The sequence below is a fragment of the Zootoca vivipara genome, chromosome 2 (genome assembly GCF_963506605.1).
Source record: "Zootoca vivipara chromosome 2, rZooViv1.1, whole genome shotgun sequence".
Classification (NCBI taxonomy): domain Eukaryota; kingdom Metazoa; phylum Chordata; class Lepidosauria; order Squamata; family Lacertidae; genus Zootoca; species Zootoca vivipara.
In genome coordinates, this window is record NC_083277.1 from 45,282,533 (window position 1) to 45,306,221 (window position 23,689).

The 23,689-nt window shown below is 39.1% G+C and overlaps 1 protein-coding gene across 1 annotated transcript in view; it reads left to right on the forward strand.

Annotated features, from left to right (window-relative positions):
* The window catches only part of FGD3 (FYVE, RhoGEF and PH domain containing 3), a 110,625-nt gene that overhangs the window by 53,834 nt on the left and 33,102 nt on the right, over positions 1-23,689 (forward strand). Inside the window, exons 2-9 of the mRNA XM_035106318.2 lie at positions 1,137-1,307; positions 4,464-4,635; positions 5,686-6,283; positions 15,705-15,794; positions 16,477-16,613; positions 18,364-18,520; positions 19,441-19,579; positions 21,541-21,599. Coding sequence (XP_034962209.2) covers positions 1,137-1,307; positions 4,464-4,635; positions 5,686-6,283; positions 15,705-15,794; positions 16,477-16,613; positions 18,364-18,520; positions 19,441-19,579; positions 21,541-21,599 — 1,523 coding nt within the window. The remainder of the gene's footprint in view (positions 1-1,136; positions 1,308-4,463; positions 4,636-5,685; positions 6,284-15,704; positions 15,795-16,476; positions 16,614-18,363; positions 18,521-19,440; positions 19,580-21,540; positions 21,600-23,689) is intronic.

The following is a 23,689-nucleotide window of genomic DNA, read 5'->3' on the forward strand; positions in this document are numbered from 1 at the left end:
CAAGTTGTGGTTTCAGAGTTCACAGAAGGGGGTGTGTGAACATCTATGTTTGTTTGCTTGCGTGTCATTACATTGCTTGCATGAACCAGGGTATTAGTTTCATGGATACTTTAGTCGCGATTCCTACATTGCAGGGGGTTGGACTATATCCCCCTTGGTGTGCCTTCCAACTCTACGATTCTGGTTTTTTTGTGGTCATTGGTTGGCACTTATCACTAGTATTGACTCTTTGAGATCAGCAGACAGACCACATAGAGCTGTAGTGTTATTTTCAACTTGGTCCTTTTAAGGGAGCATATGGGTTTGTTTTCAGTTTTCTCAAAATTGAAGTAAAAATATGGATAACATTACTTTTTGAGTTGCTCATGAACATTAACCATACTGGGTTGAGGAAGAGGGCAGGTCCTCAGAACTTCTGAAATGCAACACTGATGGCACATATATTCATAATGGTGTTTTTCTTTTCCTTCTAGTACTTTAAATGAGCAAACACACCAGCTCAGTTGGTTAAACGACCAATCAGTTCCTGATAATACCTAACTGGTAGCTATTACTAATGCCTGCTAGCGTGTTATATAATATTTTGAATTTTTCAGCACATGTACATCAGAGGTGGGGGTTGACATGGTCCCTGTCACCACACAATTTTTTCCCCCAATTATATGAGTATCCCCACAGCCATTCAAGTTTAGATTATTTTAATAAATTTAGAGCAAGGTTGAGGAATCTGTGGCCCTCCAAACATTGCCGGACTACAGCTCCCATCATTCCTGACAATTGGTCATGCTGACTAGGACTGATGGGAGTTGGAAGCCAACACCATGCCTTCAGGGTCATAGTTTCCACAGCCCTGGTCTGGATTATTTGTTTATTTCTAAAATGTATACACCACTTGATTGCAGAAGAACCTCAATGCAGATTATGTAATACTCTTCTTGAAAAATTGTTCATGAAAGCTGCTATCTTTCTGTTATCAGCCATCCTTTGCATGATGACAGTAGGGATGGATAAATTTAAACTGATGACTTTGGCGTACAGTAGATGTGTCAATCATTAGATCACTTCACGTGACAGAGTCTTTTGCTTACTCATTCGCAAAAGGAGGGAGTAAATACGAATTCATTTCTTTATTCCAGGTTGCCCTCATTCTTCTTTTCAAATCAAATGTCACATTGACTCAAGGACAGTGCTGGAAACATGTAGTGAGTTGCAGCGTGTGGATCCCATTCAGTGCACTCTTCAACCTGGAAGAAAGCCCAAAACCAAATGCCATTTGGCCAAAAAACATCCTCTGCCAAAACCCCAAGGTTTGTAATTTATTGGTGTTATTAAAAAAATGTGTTGAAAAATACATGCTTACCCCATTAGGCCTTCTGAGAGGCTGTATGAGCTAGAGGGCTTCCATGTATGGATTGCGATAACTGTTTCAAGTGTATCTGATGAAGTGTGCATGCACACGAAAGCTCATACCAAAATAAAAACTTAGTTGGTCTTTAAGGTGCTACTGAAGGAATTTTTTTTATTATTTTGCTTCGACTCAGACCAACACGGCTACCTACCTGTAACGATAACTAGGTGGGTTATTGTTTTTGTTTGTTACTGTGTTAGTATATTTGTGGTTTTTTATTTTAAACCTCCCTGCGATCCTTGGATGAAGGGCAATATAGAAATTTATTAATTATAGTAATAATAGTGAGGGCTGGACTTCACAAGGCTATTCAGAAAGTAGCATAAGTGGTGTAAGTTTTGATCTGAAGCACATTGCAGTGGCACGGAGGTTTATTACTTCAACTGGGTTGATATCAATGGAACAGAAAGGTACGGTTTGGGTTCCACTTTTTGTGTTGATTTTTATTGCAGTGCACCATTTGCCCACTATTCACCTCGAAGGCATGTTCTGAATAATAATAATAATAATAATAATAATAATAATAATATATTCATACCCCGCCCATCTGGCTGGGCTTCCCCTATCACTCTGGGCGGCTTCCAACAAACATTAAAATACATCAAATATCACAGATTAAAAACTTCCCTAAAACTAGTATGATAGACTAATTTGCTGCCATTCTGTTCCATTAAAATCTTCAGGGATTGAGACATTTGCACATGGCAGGTGGGCCAGGACAATCTTGAAGAATGGCTGCTTCTGAACTAAAAAAAGTATAGCATGCTAAATTTAATTGAAATAACGTGTTAGCAATTGAAATCCAGTCTAAGGGTAATAAATATATATTTAAAAGGTTCATTCCAAAGAGATTTCTCCAGGATCTGTTGTATGAAAAATGTGTGACTGCATACACAGTATACCTTTAAAGCATATTCAAAACACATTTTCCCCTTCAAAGAATTCTGAGCACTGTAGTTTGTTAAGGGTTTGCTAAAAAATTGCAAGGCAGTGAGGGATAAACTGCAGTGCCTAGAATTGTTTGAGGGAAGGAATGTGCTTTGAAGGTATAGTGTGTATGCAGTCTAAATTTCACAATCTGCAAGATCTATTAAATTGTTTTCTATGCCAGTATATATAGAAAAAGATGGGTTGGATCATTAATAATCAAATTATATCCTTTAACAGGATACAGCCTGGAAGCCCTTCCATCCACTCACAACCACACATTTCTTGCACCATCTCCAGGTCTGGCATGTTCTTTCTTAGAATACAGGTTGAATGAATGATGTGTCGCTGCTGAAAAAAAATATTGGAACTTTACCTCTTGCCTATCATGTGACCACCTTCTGCCCAGTGGTTGCCATTTTTGGACCTTACCTGGGATCATGCTTATTTGGGACTAATAACCAGCTCCCTCTGAACCTGGAAACCAGACCCCTTGATGGATTCTAACTGTAATGCCCCCAAATGATGTCTTGTAAGCTGATGTTCTTTAATGAACTCCTTTAAGTTCGAAAGCACGTCAAAATGCAAGTAGATAAATAGGAACCGCTACAGCGGGAAGGTAAACGGCGTTTCCATGTGCTGCTCTGGTTTGCCAGAAGCGGCTTTGTCATGCTGGCCACATGACCTGGAAGCTGTATGCCGGCCAAGAATGCGAGATGAGCGCGCAACCCCAGAGTCGGTCACGACTGGACCTAATGGTCAGGGGTCCCTCCCTTTAAGGCAGAAATCAGCGTTCCAACATATATTTTAATGGGTTACCTGACAAATCGCAATGCAAAATGTTCCTCGTGGACATCAATTTTTATATCTTTACTTTGCTTTGTCCATTGCAGGTGATATATTCATACCTTAGCACTTACAGTGCCAGTAAGTGTTAAAACGTAATAGTTTTCCAAACCTTTTCTTTCTCTTTTCATTTTAGCCACTTTTGTCCCATCCTCCCCCCCCCCCCCCCCGCCCACCGCACCCTCCACCTGCTTCAAGTTAAGAGGAAGTTGACAACATTTTATGTTTTACTTTGATGTTTCCCACTGGGTTAAATATTTTTTAAAAAATTCCTGTCTGTTTTGCATATGTTTCTTTGTAACGTGTCATATATGTTGATGATATTATACAAAAACACAGTGCATATTTATTTTAATGTTGAACCCAACACGCTTTAGAGAGAGTCTCAAAATTTTAAACTTTACCCTTTTCCCCATTAAGCAGTCTGAACCTGAGCATATTTTGCCAGCAACTGTTGAAGGATGCGAACAACTGGAGTTAATTGCCCTTTTTTTACAGTATCTAGTTTAAAGGCCAGTTAAGTTAAGTTGCTTTCGGCTGTATGGAACAGTGAGATGACATGAACCCTGTTGCTATGGGTAACCACTTGCATGCTTGAAAAACTACTATTTACTTGTGAACAATATGAGGACCTCGCATGGCTTGCTGCATTTTCCAAAAGACTGCTGCAGTAGGACTAATGCTCTTTCCCGCCCCCACCAAAAGAGTAGAGTGCAGTACTTGGTAAGGGCTTTCTTACAGTAGCATGTTTAGTGCAGCAGCAAAAGAGGAAGGAAATTTCTGCGGTTTATACCTTAAAGAGGTGGGGGCAGGAAAAAAGAAAGGAATACGGTCAATTCTTGATTTGCTTTCTGAATTTCCAGGAGAATAAGCATGAGAGAAGATCTTTAAAAATCGCTATTAAAGCTAATCAGTTTTGTTCAGTGCTTTAATCCAAAAGAACTCAAAGTTCTGGGTCACTACTACCGAAAATGCTCATCTCAAGACTGGGGGTTGTGGTAGAGCTTTTGCAAAATGCAGTGTCTATGTGTGCTATGCATCCTGTTTAGCAACAAGGAAGTGGTTACGTTCTGTCAGTCTTTGAAAGATCTACCAAAATGCAAAAGAGAAGCCCAGTGAGTCTTGGCTTGAAACAAATTGCTCTTATATATAAAGACAGCCTGGCGCTACATTGATGTTACTGTAATAAAGCAATGGCCTTTTCAGCTTTGTAGAGGTGGAGCAATCGGCTTGGTCGCTGAAAGACAGAACATTCCTTTTTCTCTCTCTTGTTTGTTTTCAGTACCTCCAAAACCTGTTCATCTCCAGCCTGCCGGGCATGAGAAGATTCCTCCAGCACCATCTAGGCCTTTGCCAGCAGATCCCAAGTCAACAAGAAGCCCAGTGCCTGAAGAAGAAACAACACAGACCTCACCAGACATTAACAGACTCATTGAAAAATTCGAAAGTATTAGGTAAGTACTTTTGGTTACTTTTGCTGTCCACCTCTCTTCCTTAAATAACTCATGGAGGGGAAAATACGTTGTAACAATGCAGAATGAAAGTATAACAACTCAAAAATGTGAAATACATAAAATGGTGTGTCTATTTTAATACAGCAATTAAGCCAAGTCCATCTAAAACCTAATGGAGAGTTTTGAAATGTGCCTGATAATTGATGATGGTTTACAAGTTTTTTATGCACCAGTAAAAATGATGTTGGGCTGCCAGCCCAGATTCCAATAGGATAAATACATAACCATACACTAAGAGACACGATTCAGTCCTGGCATAGGTGTGCTTGGACAACAAGTGATTTATTTAGGTTGGACAGATTTTCTCTAGACATGATTGATTTTAAAACTGGTTAACTTATCAGAGAACCAAGAACTGATATGACTGTTTCTTGGTGTTAAAAATGTTGAGTAAGTATGCTATAAATTACTTTTATAATTTCATTCCCTTGGGATGTTGCAGTCTGTTATGAAGATAAATATATCTGGCTAGTCTTTTAGCAAACCATAAATGATTTATTCATTATTTAGGAGTGACTTTGCTGAAGGCCATGACTTCCTCAATATGGTTCTCTTAAATTTCTAATGGGACGAATTTGTGGGTTTCAATTCCTTTAAAAACTGAAATTTGTTATGGTTTAATATAATATAAATATTTATGGCAACCACTTGTTATATTTTAAAGATATTTTAAAGACATTTCTGTACCCGGTTGTAGTTTTAAATAAATGAAAAGAAGAAGCTTACAGAGACAGCCCAAAGCATTTGAGGGCATGAAGCAGAAAGTTCAGCTGACATACCTCGTAGTGGTAAGCAAGCTTGACAATTAGCTGGCTTTTTAATGACAGACCCAGAATTTGCCACTTGAGGCAGGCCACCTCACTCAATCTGAAATTAGACATAGCCTCTGGTCTGAAAGGCACTAGAGGTTAAACCAAGGACACTAGCTTCAAAGTGGATTTGTATGTGATGCCAACGACCCAGTGTCTTTGTCTTTGTCTTCATTTGCAGGAGGCCCATCCATGCTGTTCAAAGAAACCAGTTCAACTTAGCTTTTAAAATGGAACCTGAGACAGACTCTTCCAAACAGTGTTGCCCAAGCATCTGTGATGCAGTAGGTTCTACTGCATCTTCTACCAATGAAAATAAAGAGCTGGATGAGAACGAACCTGGCATGTTATGTAGCACTGAACTGTCTAACGCAGACATAATGAAAATTAAAGAACTAAATATAGATGACACCACAAGCGCTGAAGATTGTGCTGATGTGCAGGTCAGGAAAGACCCCACGGAAGAGCCTGGGCCTAAGGACTCATCCGTGGAGCTGAACAGTAATGGTAAAATTCCCAATAGGGACAGTGGGATTGACAGCCCTTCTTGTAGTGTGGCGGGAGAGACTTTCCTGAATGAAGACGGTGCGGAGCAGAAAAAGGTCACTGTGACAGGAAACCCAGCGGAGGTGGAGACGGACAAAAAGGCTGCCAGGTTTTCCGCTGGAGAGCAGAAAAGAGACTCTGCTCAGGATGAAGACAGTGACATAGACGAGGGAAGCAGTGAGGAGCAAGAGACAGTGGAGGTGCCAAAACTGGAATGTGTGGACATTAACAAGGTAAATATTATCTTTTGTATTGGTTTGATAACAGGATGCAGTGCGCAAGTTCACTTTCAGAATGATCTTCAAAATTTGCTGAGCATGTGAAGCTGCATGATTTTGAGTCAGATAGTCTGTGACACTTCTTCCCCAGTAACTGAGTACTGTTTGGCAGTGACTCTCTAAGGCCTTCAGTCAGACGCCTGTCACTTGTATGCAAAGCGTTGTTCCGTTGCTGAGGAGTGAGCTCCCTTGTCTTTCCTATTATTTTCTTTTCTTCAGTCCTAGTCTATCGTGGCTATGTAGTCAGTTTGAGTTTCAGACCCAGCCTTCTTTCTTTCTGAGGTCTCCAACTTCCCCTTGGTTTGTTATTGTTTTCTGGGAAGTATTGATGTTGGCCTTTTATTTTTTTTATTTAATTATTTTTATTAGTTTTAAATTATAGTCCAATAATAGCCTCATGATAACAATACCAACTTATAATACAATTATTAATGCCAATCGTTCAAATACTGAACTATATAATTTAGATAAAGTGTTCCCCCCTGTGTGATAAGTTTGATGACTTTATTTATTTCTACGTTCCAAAATCTTATTGATTTCAGTTTCATTCCAGTCAAAAAATAATCCCTTATAGAACAACTGCAATATTAATAACTTATATTCGTGTTGATCCATTAAATGATTTATAAAACTACAAGTGAAGAACTCAAGCTATATCCTTGTTCTTCCTTTGTGTGGCAGTTATTCTGTCCATGCTGTTTCTTCCTTTCCTTGTAAGATGTTATGTCTTTCTTTCCCCCAGTTGTTGCTGTTATCCATCATGCCTTGGTCAGAGCTGATATCCCATTGTTGTTCCAAAAGTTTCTCCATCGCTCCGTCCTGTGCTTCATTGTTTTGCAACTTTAATAACAGTTGCAAAAGTCACTCGGTCCCAGCAAATAACCTGTTGTCACCATTTCCCCCCTCAGCCTGGGAAGAAGAGCATTCTGTAGAACTGCAGATGACTCAGTAAAGAACCTTATCAGTTCCTTTGGCAGTTCACAGACTCCTTTCATCCTGTCTTCTAACTGAAGATACCTGAGCAATTATACTTCCAAATTAAATTAAATTCCAAGTCCTCTTAGTGTTATTCAGTTCACTTCATAAATAGTAAAGGATGGGGAAGAGTCAACTCTAAATTTCCATCATAAACCTTTTTGCAAAATAGAGCTTCCCTCCCTTTTTCCTTTTTTTACACACACAGTTCCGTTTGATGTTATATTCCATATTTATAATCCAATTAATTCCACCCTCGCTTGTACAAATATAATTTGAACTAACATTCAGAGGAGGGTTGCCGAATCATAAATGTAGAGAAGAAAACTTTAAAGAAAGAAACCGTACGCTCCCCACTGTCTTTAGCTCCATGTCTCTTGAACTTATCTCAAGTTCAGACCTTAAAATCTTGTAGCTGATTTCTTCCACAGTTTGTGATCTCATCTCTTCTAGCACGCACCTGTACTTAATGTACTTAATGGCGGCTTTGGAGGGTTTTCGACAGGCAAAGTGCTTTTACACTCCGCTTCTCCCTTTCCCCCACATTCCATGCTGGAGTGAGAGCCAGGTCCCAAGACAAACTGTGTGTGAAGCCTGTCAGGCATAATTACCCTCAATCATCCTTGTTTTTCCTTCTCCAACGATTTCTCACTGTCATGGGGGCTGCCTCCAATAAGGCAGAGTGGAACCGGAAGCCTGTTGTTGGCCTTTTAAATCTGCCTGTTAGACTGAAATGTGATTGCTGTTCTCATTTTGAAATCTGCAGCATACAGGCCAGCAGCTTCATGGTTGATATTCAAAACTTCCAGACATGCAAAGGGCAGAGGGAGGGGCAGACAAAGCAAGCTGATACCACAATTTCTTTTCACTCTCCATTAAGCACCTGTTTATTACTGCTCTTTTTTGGAGAACGGGGGTATGTGTCTCTATTCAGAGGTTCCCTTTCGCTTTTAGCTCCTGTCTGTGTCACTGATATGATTAAGAAGTAAAGATTTTCACATAGACAAGTTTTTACATGCACATACATCGGAAATATTATTATAGAAGATACTCCTTATAGACTGATTAATGGAGCTGCTAGCAGTGCCAGAAACCACGAGTGGGGAAAGTGTTGTCACACTCATTTCCTGCTTCCCATATGCATCTGATTGGCCACTGTGAGAGCAGGATGCTGGACTGGATCACCCTTATCCTGATTCTGCAGGGCTTTTCTTCTGATGACCTGCTCCCAGAGTTTAGTAACCATGCTGTAAGAGCTGTTCAACAGTGGAACGGTAACCCTCGGGACGTAGTGGACTCTTCTTCCCTGGAGGTTTTTAAGCAGAGCTTGGATGCCTATCTGTCATGTATGCTTTAGTTGTGAATCCTGCAATGCAGGGGGGTTGGACTGGATGCCCATTGGGTTCTCTTCCAAAGCTAAAATTCTATGGAATACTCGTATCACCATATTGATAAGTCAATGATTGCTCACCTGCCCCAAAACCTTATAATAATGTTTTCAATCAGCAGTAATAAATATTGTGGCTTCTTTTTGCCCTGAAGCTTATCATGTACATCTGCAACAAGGTCCATAGGGATGACTGTATTAATAGTCTTTAGTCCCAACAACAAAGATACTACACTGCTCTTGATTATTTTTCAAGAGGATGTAATTCAAAATCCAGGTTGACTCCAAACTAGCATTAAGCCGGGGGGCCGCCATGGAAATGTCTTTATTTATTTAACTCATTTATATACAGCTTTCTATCAATAGATCTTGAAGGATTTGGATTTACAGAGGAGATCTAGGGGGAGATGTCATGAGTTAGAAAATGAGAGGATGAAATGAATCATTAAGATTGAAGTGTGGGTACTTGCACAGCTTCTACCGGTAGTGACGGGGGCAATTTAAAAGATGTACCGTATATTCCATATTTAGGCAGAACTTCTGAAGCAGTTTACAGTTTTGTTAGCAAGCATAGCATTAATAGAATCATAAGTAACATTATGAGTTCAAATAGCCATAAAGACATAGTTTGCTACCTTTCCACATCAGAGATATAGTAAGTACTGCAATTGACTCACTTGGGCTTAGGCTCTGAAATAGTTTGCTTCTTTATTCATATGTCTGAGACTAATCAGTGTATTAATATGAGTCAAGTCAGAAGAAAGGGCAAGAAACATTGATTTTGGTGTCATTGCAACCATTAATGGTAGAGTAATGGCCAACATTGAGGCAAAACCTGGAAGTATATTCTAAAGAATGTAGTCTCTCAGTGTGTGTGCTTTGCTCTAGAATATAGCATGATGAACGAACACAGTCTCCAATACAATAAAATATGTCATGGCAAAAAATTAATTTATAGATATGGAGCTAGTAATATCTATATAGTGGGAGTCCAGATTTAATTACAACCATAGCTGATGGATCTTTTAAGTACACATCAATTCTTAGGATCAGTTTTCCAGCTATTTTATTTAACTATGCATACCTAGATGCCCATACATATGAGATGCATTATATACGGTAATCAATCCATTTTATTAATAATCATCTTAATTGAATAATACATTTTATTAATATACATATTAATATAATGCATTATTTTAACAAATAATGTTATCTGTGGGGTGTTTTGACCTTTCCCTTGAATAAAAACAGGAAATAAATAACTTTATAACTGCAACATGAAGCTTAGAATATTTTTAACCTGAACCTTTAAATTGGCAATATATATGGAATGACTTTTAAATTAGTTTGACCAAATGTTTTGAATGGCTTTCATTTAGTTGGAAGTTAAATTTCCCCATGTTCAATTATAGCAAGATCTCATATATGTTTGACCATTTTCCTCCACCATTGTATGATACTGGGCTACGTTTTGCTTGTATATTATGCAGATGTGATGTGTTGTTATTTTTTTTAATATCCATGGCATCCCTGTTCAAATGCCTTCTTCTATAGACCTGAAGATGCAAAGTACAGTGAGGCTTTCTCTGAGGCAGGGATTCACAACTCATACAATTTGATTTTTTTTTCTTTTTAAATTTGCTAACCTTTCTCCTTCTTTGCAACCCATATCGTTCCATCCCTCCCACCCCGTTCACCTTCTTTCTCAGCATTCTGTAGAGCATGCTCCACAAGGAGGTCTAGAAATAGATAAGGGAGGGAAGACCATGGGCCTCAGGTATGCAGGACTGATATACTCTTCAGTTCCTGCTGTTGTAGGGTAAATGCTAGGAGTATTACTGTTTGGAGAACTAGAATTGTAATGTTAAAGGCAGATTTTGTTCAAACTAAAAATGGGAAATTAAATTATTTACTTTGTTACATTTCCCCAATTTCCTTTCTTCTTTCATGGAATCCAAGGTAGCCCACCTAGATACTGGCTAGAAGCAGACCTGCTTAGCTCCGATAGGGTGACAGCTTCATTTGCCTTCAGGCAATACTCTGGGGCCCAGTACATTCCAACGGCACGTGAATTGCCTGTGTTCTTCTGCAGTGGTATGGCATGTTCTGAAATTAGCTAAACGAGGAAAGTGAATCCTGTGTTAACCAATTTCTGTTTCCCTGTTTTGTTTTTTAAAAGTGCACTTGGATTTTGGGCAATTCTACCCAATTTTTTTTTGGGGGGGGGGGACGTGGGTTAAACCACAGAGCCTAGGGCTTGCCGATCAGATGGTCGGCAGTTCGAATCCCCGCGATGGGGTGAGCTCCCGTTGCTCAGTCCCTGCTCCTGCCAACCTAGCAGTTCGGAAGCACATCAAAGTGCAAGTAGATAAATAGGTACCGCTCCGGTGGGAAGGTAAACGGCATTTTTGTGTGCTGCTCTGGTTCGCCAGAAGCGGCTTTGTCATGCTGGCCACATGACCCAGAAGCTGTACGCTGGCTCCCTTGGCCAATAACGCCAGATGAGCTCTGCAACCCCAGAGTCGATCACGACTGGACCTAATGGTCAGGGGTCCCTTTACCTTTACCTTTACATGCAGGTATTATCATGACCATCATGTTGTGTACGCTAATAATTCAGTACACCTTATCCATGCAAGCCACATAGTCCTCCTGGGCATGGACTCCACCCTCTACTCATGTCCACAGAACTGAAGTGTGGAACTGCTGAATGTGCATATGCTCTATTTCCCAATTCATGGTGAAAGGATTAATATTGATAGGCATAACATTGCATTGCATTCATTGCACAGGAGCTACTTTCTGCACTAAAGCTCTGGACAGGAAGTGTGGTAAGTTCCTGATCAAATGTGTCTGATAGCCTGTCTTGCTCTGGGGACTCCAGAATGTTGTTGACATCACTTAACCAAAAATGACACAGTTGAAGTAATTAATATAACTAGCTATGGGGAATAAAGGAGGACCAGCAATGTCACAAGAAGAGTCTTAAGTGGAGCACTTGAGAGGGTACTTCCACTCCCACCCCAATTTCAATTTTCTTTACTCTTTTTAAAACCAGGATAAGGATTCTTGATCACATTTACATGTGCTGTTTTCTGGGCACTTCCTGGTGTGATGTAGGCATTCATAATGTAGAGAGATACATTGTTGTAAGTTTGATGAGATCTCTTCAAAAGACTGAGCTACTCTTTATAATTATGAGTAGAAACCTCTTGAAAACACTAATTCAGGTTTTCATTTGCTCTGTTGCACCTCTTCATCTCCTAAATTAGTGTCTTTTTGTAGTGTGCACAACAATTATTTTTCAATAGCATTTTTCAGTTCTTTTTATATTGCACTCTGTTCAAAACAAACCTTTCTCTATAGTCATTGCAACAATAGCTGACTACTGTGATGGTAATTGGTAGGAGCTTCCTTATGTGAAGGCAGGTCATTGATTTGTCTAATCCAGCAGTCTTCAGTCTATTAGACTCAAATCCTCCTTTAATCCAAACATGTGTTTGGAAGCCTGCTCCTTAATCCCCCCCCCCCCGATATTTGTATGCAGTAGTGCTGATGTTGCAACCCATCCTTCGTGGAGGATAAGGCTCTTAATGGCTACTAGCCATAATAGCTATGTTCTGCTTCCACTATCAGAGGCAGCTTGTCTCTGAATACCAGTTGCTGCTGCTGCTGCTGGGGCTGTTGTTCTCAGGTCCTGTTTCTGAGCTTTCCAGAGATATTTGATTGGTCACTGGGAGTATAGGATGTTGGACTAGGTGAGGGGAGAGAGACTTTCTGTTCTTCATCAGGCAATGGCGTTCCCACCTGCCTTGCCCCACCCTCCAGCCCTGGAAGCCTTTCCCAGACCATGACTTTGAGAACAGCAGCAGCAGCAGCAGCTGGGAAGAGCGGAGCTCAGGGGTATTTAAAAAAATAGTTTTATAAGTTATGTGTCCTTGTTTCTCAATTTGATCTTTTTACATGGTTTTGTATGTTTTGTGGTATGTTATGCATTGTGATTTGCTGTTATTTTTATTTATTATAGATTGGTAATTCTTTATTGTTGTTGATAAATATAAACTGTTTCATTATTATTTGCTGAAGTTTAATTTAGATTCTGATGAATTGTTAAATGTTGCTTTGTTTGATATAAGTTGTTTATTTTAAAGTTATTGTGACTTTTTATATTGGATCAGATTCCTACTATTAATGTTTTATTATGTTTTTTTATATGTGTTGGAAGCCGCCCAGAGTGGCTGGGGCAACCCAGTCAGATGGGTGGAGTATAATTATAGTTATAATTATAATTTGCCCTGGAGAGACCCACATGGGTTCTTCTTATGCTCTTGTCAAGTCATGACTCACCAGTTGAAAACCAGTGGTCTAACCTGATGCCAGTTATGTTGACTGTTGGCCAAGGTCTCTGAAGATAGGTATTTCCTAGCCTATTACCTGAGATTCTTCATTGTGAATCATTGAACTTGGGACCTTGGGCATGAAAAACCATTTGAGCACATCATCCAGATTATTTCACAAAATGATAGGTTCTCCATTCTTTTGCCATGATCTCTGCTCTTTTTCACTCAGCTTAGTTTGAGTGTTGATGCTGGGGTAGAGATACCATTCCATGTCACTTTAGCATGTCTTTACCCATAAGTCTCCTGTGTTCTATTTCTGCGTAAATCTGTGATTTTTTTTTAATCACAACTTTAAAAGAATACATATTTTAAATTGTATTTTCTCTCAAAATACACATGTTAAGTTTTTTTTAATCTGAAAGAACTGTTGCAGATGGTCATCTGTCCTGTATGATATAGTTGAGATTCCTGCAATGCAGAGGATTAGATTGGATGACCCTACAATTCTAGGAAATGTGAAAACTGGTGGATTACTGAGTTCTTATCTACACATTAGTCAAGAGGTAATGATAAGGTCAATTCATAATGGAATACAGAAAAACAGATACTTGAGAAATTCAGTGTTGAAATATCACTGGATCACATTAAATTGTTTTTCCTTAAGTTACTCACTGTTTCTATGAGTGGAAAGATGAAATAAATTATTGATATTTTCTTTTTTAAAAAATCCAAATAAATAGCCATTTCACGGCATTATTCTTAAATTACTCTAATTTTGGCCGACTAATACTTTGCTGTGCATTCTATTTAGACCCCTCCCCCCAAAAAACCATAGTGAGAAAATGGGCAATAATTAACAATTAATGGCCACATTTGTGTGTAAAATACAGAAATGAAAATACTGATTAACCTTGTTAAAGATAGTATTCCTGAAAGTACGAAATGCCTCATTCCACACCATTCTTTTATGGAGTCTTATTTTATGCTATAAGGCATCTATGTCATTGAGCATTTATTACAACCTGAACACACATGACTGAATAATTGTGTGTCTTCTCTGTCTTTTGCCCAATGGAAACAGACAAGAAGGAGCTTATTAGTTTTGATAATGTCTCTCTGACTGACGTTGCTGGCGTTGTATATGGGATATCTCAGCCTGGATACTTCTAAAAGAAGAAATGACATGAAAGCGATTAATTTTAGCGATTTTGCAAGAGTGTACCCATGTTCAAGCACAACTGCCATACTATATTTTATTTGGTTAACTAGACTGGTAATAAAAAAGTGGAAAGAAGAGATATGGAAATATTCTATACAGTATTAGTGCTAAGTGGTAGGAATGAGAGAGGCCCAAGCATATCTTGTATAGAGATGAATAAGCTAATCAAGTGAAGGCTTTCTTTTCATTGAAGTCTATTGTTTTTGGAGATGGAAGACAGTTGCCATGTTATCATATTTTATTAGCTACCAGCATGTAAAGAGTGGGATTGTCTCAGTTCACTTACTCGGTCTTCACTTCCTTTGCCCTCTTCTCTTCCTGCTGGTGAGCAGCATTGTATCCTGAGGAGGAAGCAGAATAGAGTAATAGTTGTGAATGTGTCTCCATAAACCCTGAAATCCAGAGATGAAGTTCTGGGCTGAGAACTTAGGCTGCTTCATCTCCTTGCTCTGATCAAGTGTAATGCTTGGCTGTTACCATCAGCCCTGGTAACAAATAAACTTGGTGTGTGATGCAGTGCTTAGGAGGTGCAGGGAGCCTTAAATTGAAATGTTTTTGGGTCTTGCTCCAAAGCCATCTGTTAAGAGTTTTGTCATCAGATTTGCTCAGGCCAGAAGTCAATAAGGAAGTTTTGAAAAAACCCACATTGCATTGCAAAGGTTACGGTAGGTATTTTTATCTAGTTTTCTGAAACAAGTAATTCGGAGCCAAATTTAAAAAAAAGTTGAGAGTGGTTTTGCCCTCTTTTTTTTTGCCCTAATGCATGGACTATAGCTTTTTTTTCCTAGGGAGAAGGGATTTCAGGGCTAGAGAGACATAACAACAACAACAACAACAACAACCCATAAACACCTTTTAACTTTTTTGTTCCTCATAAAAGCATTTGATTAGCTATTGACTATGCAAGATCACAAATCAATAAGAGAATCTGTCATACTTTGCACCTAAACGTGTTTGCTTTCCCTTTTTCATTTCTTGGGGTGTTTTTGTGGTTTTTTTAAGAAGCAGCAGCAGCAATGTTTTAAGGTCATAAGTTGAATTTGGACATTTTCTGTGGAGGTGATTACCACTAGTGAACCACAGGATAGGCATACTATCCCTTTTTTTGCTCCACATCGTACTAAATTTTACTAAAGGATGCCTTGTGAGAGGGTTCCATAGTTCACATTTGATGACAATGAGTGAAATATGTAAATTAGATGGTTGTAACTATACTGTAAGAGGTTGCTCTGTACTAAATAGATTTTAGAGAAACGGTGAAATGTACACCATCCATAAAGAGATTTGTGAACTATGCAAATGCGTACTTCATCAGCTCAGTAAAATGGAATACTTCTTTTTACGGTAGTGTGCTCTTCATCAGTTGCAAGAACATAATATGAAAATGATTACTTCCTCAGCATTTGTAATCTTGACTGAAAATTCACATTGCCTTTTTCATGTTGTCTGCAGTGTTCAGAGCCACAGAAGCTGTTTAACATTGCAAGTGAACTTCTTCATACGGAAGAAGCTTATGTTAAAAGGCTTCATCTTCTGGATCAGGTAAGTCTACTTCTATGGGAAATCAGCCTTGCTAAAAACTTGTAAGAAAACTTCATTTTTCTCTACTAGATCAGTTCATTTTGAACAAGTTTGTCTGTATAGCTGATGGTAGTTATTTTGGACAATTAACTTCCTCATAAGTCATATATATCTGTAATAGCTGAGTCAGATGTCTGTTGTCTTTTAACCAATTGTGCAATGTCTAGTGCGGAAGTAGAAACATATATAATTGAACCACATTGTAAAGAAACCTTTCCATTTAGCCTCTTTCTTTCTTTCTTTCTTTCTTTCTTTCTTTCTTTCTTTCTTTCTTTCTTTCTTTCACTAGATTTTCTGTTTAGCCAAATGTTAATTAAGAATGATACTTGAAAATATTTGTAAAGCACCTTTTGATTTATATGTTGAGTTGCTCTTTTACATCCATTGTTTTTCTTTAGTTGGCTTTCACTCTAAATGGCTAACATAACAAATGCCTCTGAAATAAGCAGGTGGCAGATTTATTGGAAATATATATGGATGTGTTTAGTTGATGAGTCCTTCTAACAAGCTAGACATGTCTATTGAATACATCTTGAGGAGAAATTCAAAAATCCATATCCGTTATCTGTCAACATCCAGCTGCTTAAATTAGTATAAATAATATACTTTTGGTTCTGATGTTGTGTGTGTGTTTTTGGTGCAGGTTTTTTGCACTAAATTGTTTGAGGCGGGGATTCCACCTGATGTGGTAACAGGAATCTTTTCAAATATTTCTTCCATCTATCGCTTCCACGAACAGTTTCTTCTGCCTGAGCTCAAAACAAGGATTACAGATGAGTGGTGGGTAAATGAAGGACTACAAACAAATGTTTCTATGTTAAGAATTTCCTAGAAACTGAAAACGTCCACTTCTGTAACGTGCTAGCACAACAAAATATAATGCACTGTTATTGGAATGTATCTGTATGTCACATCCCTACACTCCTGAGTGTTCCATGAACTTTACAGAATAAAGTTCAGGAGATGGCCCTCCTGAAATAGTTCCACCATGTGGTTTCACTAGCTTTGAAACCCCTGCTGCATCTGAAACTATAGCACCCACTAAGCCTCGCCCATATTAACACAAGCTTCTATCTTGTTTTGCTTTCAGAGGCAGGGATCAGAAGCTGGTGCAGGAACAATGCTCTTTCTCATTGTCTTCAATGTTAGGCACTGTTACCTGCTTCCATCTGAACTGCATGCTTGGAACTAGCCCCAGGGAAGCCCATCTTTGTGAAAGCTCCATTTCCAAATCTAGCATCCAAAGCCTTGGACGGGAAATAGAATTGCACTATAAGCACCCAAATGTCTTTGGAAAAAGTATTCCCCAATAAGAATTCATGCGTGGAGATAGCTATCTGTTTAGTTTTTGTGTGACTATTTCACACCTGCAGCCAAAAATGCAGTGAGGCGTGTGCTCAGTCCCCTTTGACATGTCCTTTAAAAAGTCATGTACACTTTGCTTATTGAAAAACATACATTTAGATTGTTAAAAAGTTTTGGTTGAGTTCCTGTATGGAAATAAAGCTGTCCTTGGATAAGAGGACAGCTCCTCTTAAGGATGAGAACCTGGTTAAAAGATGGGGAAAATATATGTATAAACGAATTTTCATAATGAACAGAGGTGTAACCATGGCTGTCCCTCGTGAATCTTCATTGCTGTTTAACTTGTTCTTGAAAAATGCAAATAATATGGTAGCATCCATAATTGCAGAAGACACCAAATCATTCGAATTGGTCAGTCCCGGGTATTAAAGCATGGGAGAAAGAATAAAGTTTCATAGAGAACAGGAATACAATTTCCTAAACATTTATGAAATTACAGCATCAATCCTTGAGAAGGGGCAGCATGACTGTTGCTCCCTACTTGCAATGATGCTGTACTTGCTAGGATGGGGTGTGGTGAGATCGGAGGAGCTGCAGCTTGGCAACAGGGCATGTGTGTGCTTGTGGGGCCACCACTGCCATCCTAGGGCTTCCCATCTCCATCACTGCCAGCTCCAGTGCAAGGAGGCTGCTGCTACTGCTGCTCCCCCCATACACCACTGGTGTGAGGACTCCAACTGGTGTTTGCCTGTACAATCATAGAATTGTAGAGTTTGAAGGCACCCCGGGGGCCATCTAGCCCAACCCCCTGCAATGCAGGAATCTTAACACACAACCCCCCCATCCAGTTTTAAACGATACTGTGCCCTGCTTAGCTTAGCAAACATGCTAACAGCTTTAGTGCCACACAACTTGATGCAAGATAATTCAAATATGCACTTTTACAAAACTTGTAATTTTGAATTCCAAATGGTGTAATAATAGAAGCACTTGTTTACAAAACAATGGAAGTGTTGTTTTCAAACTCGTGTTTAATTTTGATGCAAGTGAGTAAGTAGAATTTCCCCACCCATCCACGTCATTTTAACTATGCTCGTAATTTATTAAGATCAATTATATCAGACTGCATTCAAACATAGGATGAGCACTTGCAGTTCCCAGCTGATGTCATCTTCCATTTCCGTGTTTTTCTTTAAATTTGTTTTGTTGTTTCTTCTGTCTACAGGAATACAAACCCAAGGCTCGGAGACATCGTCCAAAAACTTGCTCCGTTTCTGAAGATGTATGGAGAATATGTAAAGAATTTTGACAGAGCAATGGACATGTTGAACACATGGATGCAGAGATCTGTTCCTTTTAAAGCTGTTATTCAAAACATACAGGTATAAATCATTTGTACTTCTCACAACCTTGTTGACATTACACATGAGAGGGAGTGAAACCAGGAAAAGTTCCACTCCACACACTTATTTTATGGTATTATATTCTGGATAGGTCTGCCTATGTAGCTCTGTAGCCAAGAAAACCTTTTAGGGAAGGCAGGGTTGATTTTAGTTACATGTGATTGTGCCAGCTAGATCTCTGGCCAGCTCATTGGTTTTACACAAAGACTATTGTATAAATAGGTAAAGGGTAAAGGGACCCCTGACCATTAGGTCCAGATTTCTTCCTGCACAGTGAGCCTTCTCCTCCCCCTGCATGCACCCCTACACCTCCCTAAAGTGACTGGTTGTGGTGGTAGGGTGGTCAGGAGAACTCCCAGAACAGTGGATGGTGGGAGGAGACGGGATTGTTCTGCCCAGTAAGGTGAAATGCTTGCACTGGTGGAATGATCAGAAGACCTTGATGTTGACTTCCTTCCATTGGGTCTATTCTATATACAACACTTCGTACTTGTTTGTTTTGTGATGACTATACCACTGAGAGATAATGAAATAAATAATGCTGTTACAGGAAAGGAACATGAATTGGGTAGTAGATGTGGGGATGGACTGCTGTGGTGGACTGAGCCTAGGTTGAAACCAAGGTATCAGTAAGAGATGCCTTTGGGCCTGAATCCAGCATGATATAGTAACTAAATGTCCCTTTTTATTATGATTTGTACACCTGAAAGCAGTTCTATAGAACACTTTGCTTGATTCTGTATTTACCTTGCCATGACCGCCAGCATCTTTATAATCTAAAAAACTAATTAAGCATATGAATCTCTTTCTACAGTCCTACATCATTAAATGGTTTAAGTACAAGGATATGGCAAAAAAAAAATTATTCAGAAAATCAGCCTGTTTTCCTTTAATTACAGAAAGAAGAAATATGTGGAAACTTGACGTTACAGCATCACATGCTGGAACCTGTACAGAGAATTCCACGCTATGAGCTTCTGCTAAAGGATTACCTTAAAAAACTTCCTGAAGAGTCACTAGACCGAAAAGATGCTGAAAGTATGTACACTTTTCATCGACATGGTTCGGCATCTTATTCTGTGTGGGGGCAAATAATATGCATCAAGTTATAGCTTTCCAAAATTAAACCTTTTCCTCTTCTGTCAAAATCTGACAACAACTCTCTTTGACGGATGGATTTCAATTGTGAACCTGTTAAACGAAACGTGTCATTTCTTTTTTACTTAGTGCACAGCACCTGATACATACCTATTGCATGATCATGATACAGTAGTTCCAATTAACTTATTCTGTGGTAGTAAATCTTCTGACATCAGTTGGCTGAAGTGTCATGATGGTGCATAACGTTTCCTGACATTTCAACCGTTTGCCAGCCAACTTTTTTGAGAGAGAAATTGAAGTTTCTGATTGGGTAGGATTTCAACTTTACACAGGGACAGAAATAGATTTGAGAGGAGTCTCAGTATAAGGAAGATATCATTGGAAATAGGTAAACTAAGAGGCAGAGCTCAAGAGGCAATAGAGCTGGGAGAACAATGGGCATGGGAGTAAGAAAGGAATCTGAGACAAGGACAAAGACAGCGGGTCACAATGGCTGCTAGGTTTAGATCCTTAAAGTAATTGATTGGTAGTAATCATCTAGTTCAGGGATGGGCAACCTGTGCCCTCCAGATGTTGTTGGACGCCAAATCCCATCAACCCAAGACTCTTTGACCATTTATGTGTTTTTATATTGTAAACTGTCTTGTGATCTTCAGATGAAGGTATATAAAATTTAATAACAATAACAATAAATAAATATGGAGTGGCATAGGTTCCCCATATGCTGATCTATATCTTTTTAATGCCATAATACATTATTGTATGTATTACATGTAAAGAATGTATCTTTGGCCATTCCCTCCCCTAGGTGCTATGAGTTGGATGTAGGATTCTTCCTGTTCAAAAGTATTCAGGCCAGTTCATGCAATCCTCCCACCCACATATATAGACTCAACATGTTCTGGGACAGAGAAGCAAGCCTTCCTCGCATAGCTTGCCATACGCTCAGTCTTGCCTGATCTGCTTTGTATGCTTAACTGGCTGAAAGTCTAATGTGATATCAGTTCCCCTGCAGGTTTCCTTCCACAAAGAAAAGTACAGACAAAAGGGGACTTGCAGTGCCTTATGCTGATTCTGGGCAACTGAAGAGAAGCATTTGCTAAAGACAACTTCCTTCTATATAATGAATATGTGCCTTGGAAGCAACCAGAAAAAGCACAAATTATGTTTCAGATGTGAAACACCTTCAGAGAGGTGTTTGAGGCTGGGCTTGAACATTAAGAACCTACATTAACACCAAGCATAAATTAGGGAAGAGAAATTCCTGTTCCTGCACAGGACATTGTATAAATAGGGCTGTGCCTAAGCAATGCTTTCCTCTCTTGGTAATTTACTGGGTAACATAGCTGCCAAGTTTTCCCTTTTCTCGCGAGGAAGCCTATTCAGCATAAGGGAAAATCCCTGTAAAAAAGGGATAACTTGGCAGCTATGCTGGGTAATTTACTGTTGCCCACTGTAGACAGGGGACTCTCGACTTACGCAGGAGTTACATTCAGGGTATCACACATAAAACCAAAATTGCATATAATCAAAACTCATTGGGTTCAATGGCAGGTAGGATTGCCAAAGTCATTTTTCCTGGAACAACCTCCCTCCTTCCCCTTTTTATTTTATTTTTTAGTTCTTTTGCCAAGCATGTAAATTTGAATGCACACAAGTTGCAAGTTATCTGCGCTACTTATTTCAGTTTTTAAAAATGTGTCCTATGTTAATACTCTTGCATACACACTTGACCGTCACAAGCGCAGGAATATGATGCAATGGATTTCTCCTTACAAGCTGTCATTTATGTGCAGCCGCATTTTTGCAGGAATGCTGTACACATCAGGGAAATAAAAAACTGCACTATTAACCGATAATGATCTCAAGAATGTGTAACTGCTGCTGCTTTATTGCAGAATCACTGGAGCTCATTTCTACTGCGGCAAACCATTCAAATGCAGCCATCCGAAAGATGGTGAGTAGAAATTGTGTAACTGAATCATCACCTGAGCCATTAACTGAGCTGCCTATTTGAACCAGTGGTTTTCTCATTACTACATGAAACCTTAATGTTGGTTTTTCATACTTATTCAAACTATCTAGATCAAACTGAAGTATAAGTTAGTGCCTTTCTATAGTTATTATCTATTATTTATGTATATGAGGTCTGTCCCCCCGGCATTTTCTCTCTTGTGACTGATACTAATTTATGTAGCTATTTTCAAAAACTCATCTTTTGTTGTAGTTTCTTTCCTGTGTATTCTAAAAATGTTCATAAGTTTTAGCATAGTTAAAATATTCAGCCGTTGTTCTTGCAAATGAAACAGGCCAATTAGGGGGTTTGACCCTATATATGGCAGAGAGCAGGTCCATATATTTACCTTTTTTACCCATATATGAACATGAACATACTGTATATGAGATAGGTGTTGTGTGAAATTGCAATTGCCTGTGACCCTAATACCATTTTGGGGGCAGAAGGTATTCTGATCATTAGGCAAATTAATGCATGGCTCACAATGAGCTTATTCATAGTGTGGCAAGTGAACATGTTCCTAAGGTTCATCCCAGCTCTGCCAAGTGAAAAATAAGTCAAACTCAAATTAAAGACCATGTTTTTGTCATTAAGAAGACATATATAAAGACAGTTGTTTATAACTGTAGATCCTATAAGAAATATAACAGTGATGGAATAAGCAGCAGAGCATATGCTTTGCCTGCAGAAGTTTCTAGTTTCAATAGTTGTAGAGCAGGCATCCCCAAACTTCGGCCCTCCAGATGTTTTGGACTACAATTCCCATAATCCCTGGCCACTGGTCCTTTTAGCTAGGGATCATGGGAGTTGTAGGCCAAAACATCTGGAGGGCCGCAGTTTGGGGATGCCTGTTGTAGAGCTTCTTTAAGTGTTAGTGTTCATGTGGTTGAGCAGATGATGTTTAAGTTAGTCAAACTCTGAAAGGCAGGCATAGTCTGATTTCCATTTACAAAGATTAGCAATTCTTCTTTGTAATCATGTTGAAACACCGAAACTCCATAAAACTGTGTGTGTGTGTGTGTGATACTGAGACAATTTCTATAAGACCCAAGCTTTGTGTATGTGTTTATTTAATAAAAATCATCCTGCCTTCTCTTGAAAACATTTTAAAGAAAATACAAGGTTTGTTTTAGATGTTACATATTTACTTGTCTAATTTTACCTCCCAACAACACTTCTGTTTTTGTAAGAAATAATTATAGGCAATGTTTTAAATGAACCCACTCGTTTCTCACTCTGGGCGTTCTTTACAGGAAGTAGTTGTGGCTTCTTCTCTTTCTCAGATTCACAAGTTAGAGGTGTTTTCATCTTCCTTATTGAGACACCATTATTCTTGCACAAGAGTAGGGAACATTTGGATGCAAAGGGTCTTATCTTGCCAGTGCTCCGAGTGCCAAGTGGATGGGATCAAAGGCTGGCAATAATAAAGAAACCATGCAGCTTGCAACACACACGTATAGCAAGGCATGGGGAACAGTTGCTAAGGAAGCTGAAGTGTGTGTAGTTTTAATCCTATCAATGTTTAATTGTTTTTTAATTATTGTTTTTAGCGGTTTTTAATGTACTTGTAAGCCACCTTGAACTATGTCAGGGAAAATGGGTTGAGGGATCATCAACAACAACAACAACATGCTAGTTGTACTCAGAATAGATCTGTTGAAATCAATAAACATTAGTACCTCATGTACTTCAATGCCAATGGGTCTACCCTGAGAAGAATTTGGTTGTCAGGAAAAATTTACAGTAGTACCTTGGTTTACGAACTTAATACTTTCCAGAAGCCCGTTCTTAAACCAAACTGTTCTTAAACTGAGGTGCACTTTCCCTAATGACGCCTCCCGCCGCCAGTGCCCTTCCACCATTTGGCTTCCGTTCTTAGACCAAGATAAAGTTCTCAAACCAAGACACTATTTCCGGTTGTGCTGAGTTTGTAAACTGAATAGTTCGTAAACCGGACGGTCTTAAACCAAGGTACCACTGTAATGGCTGCACTGGAAATTGGTATACAGACCTTTGTGACACATATAAGG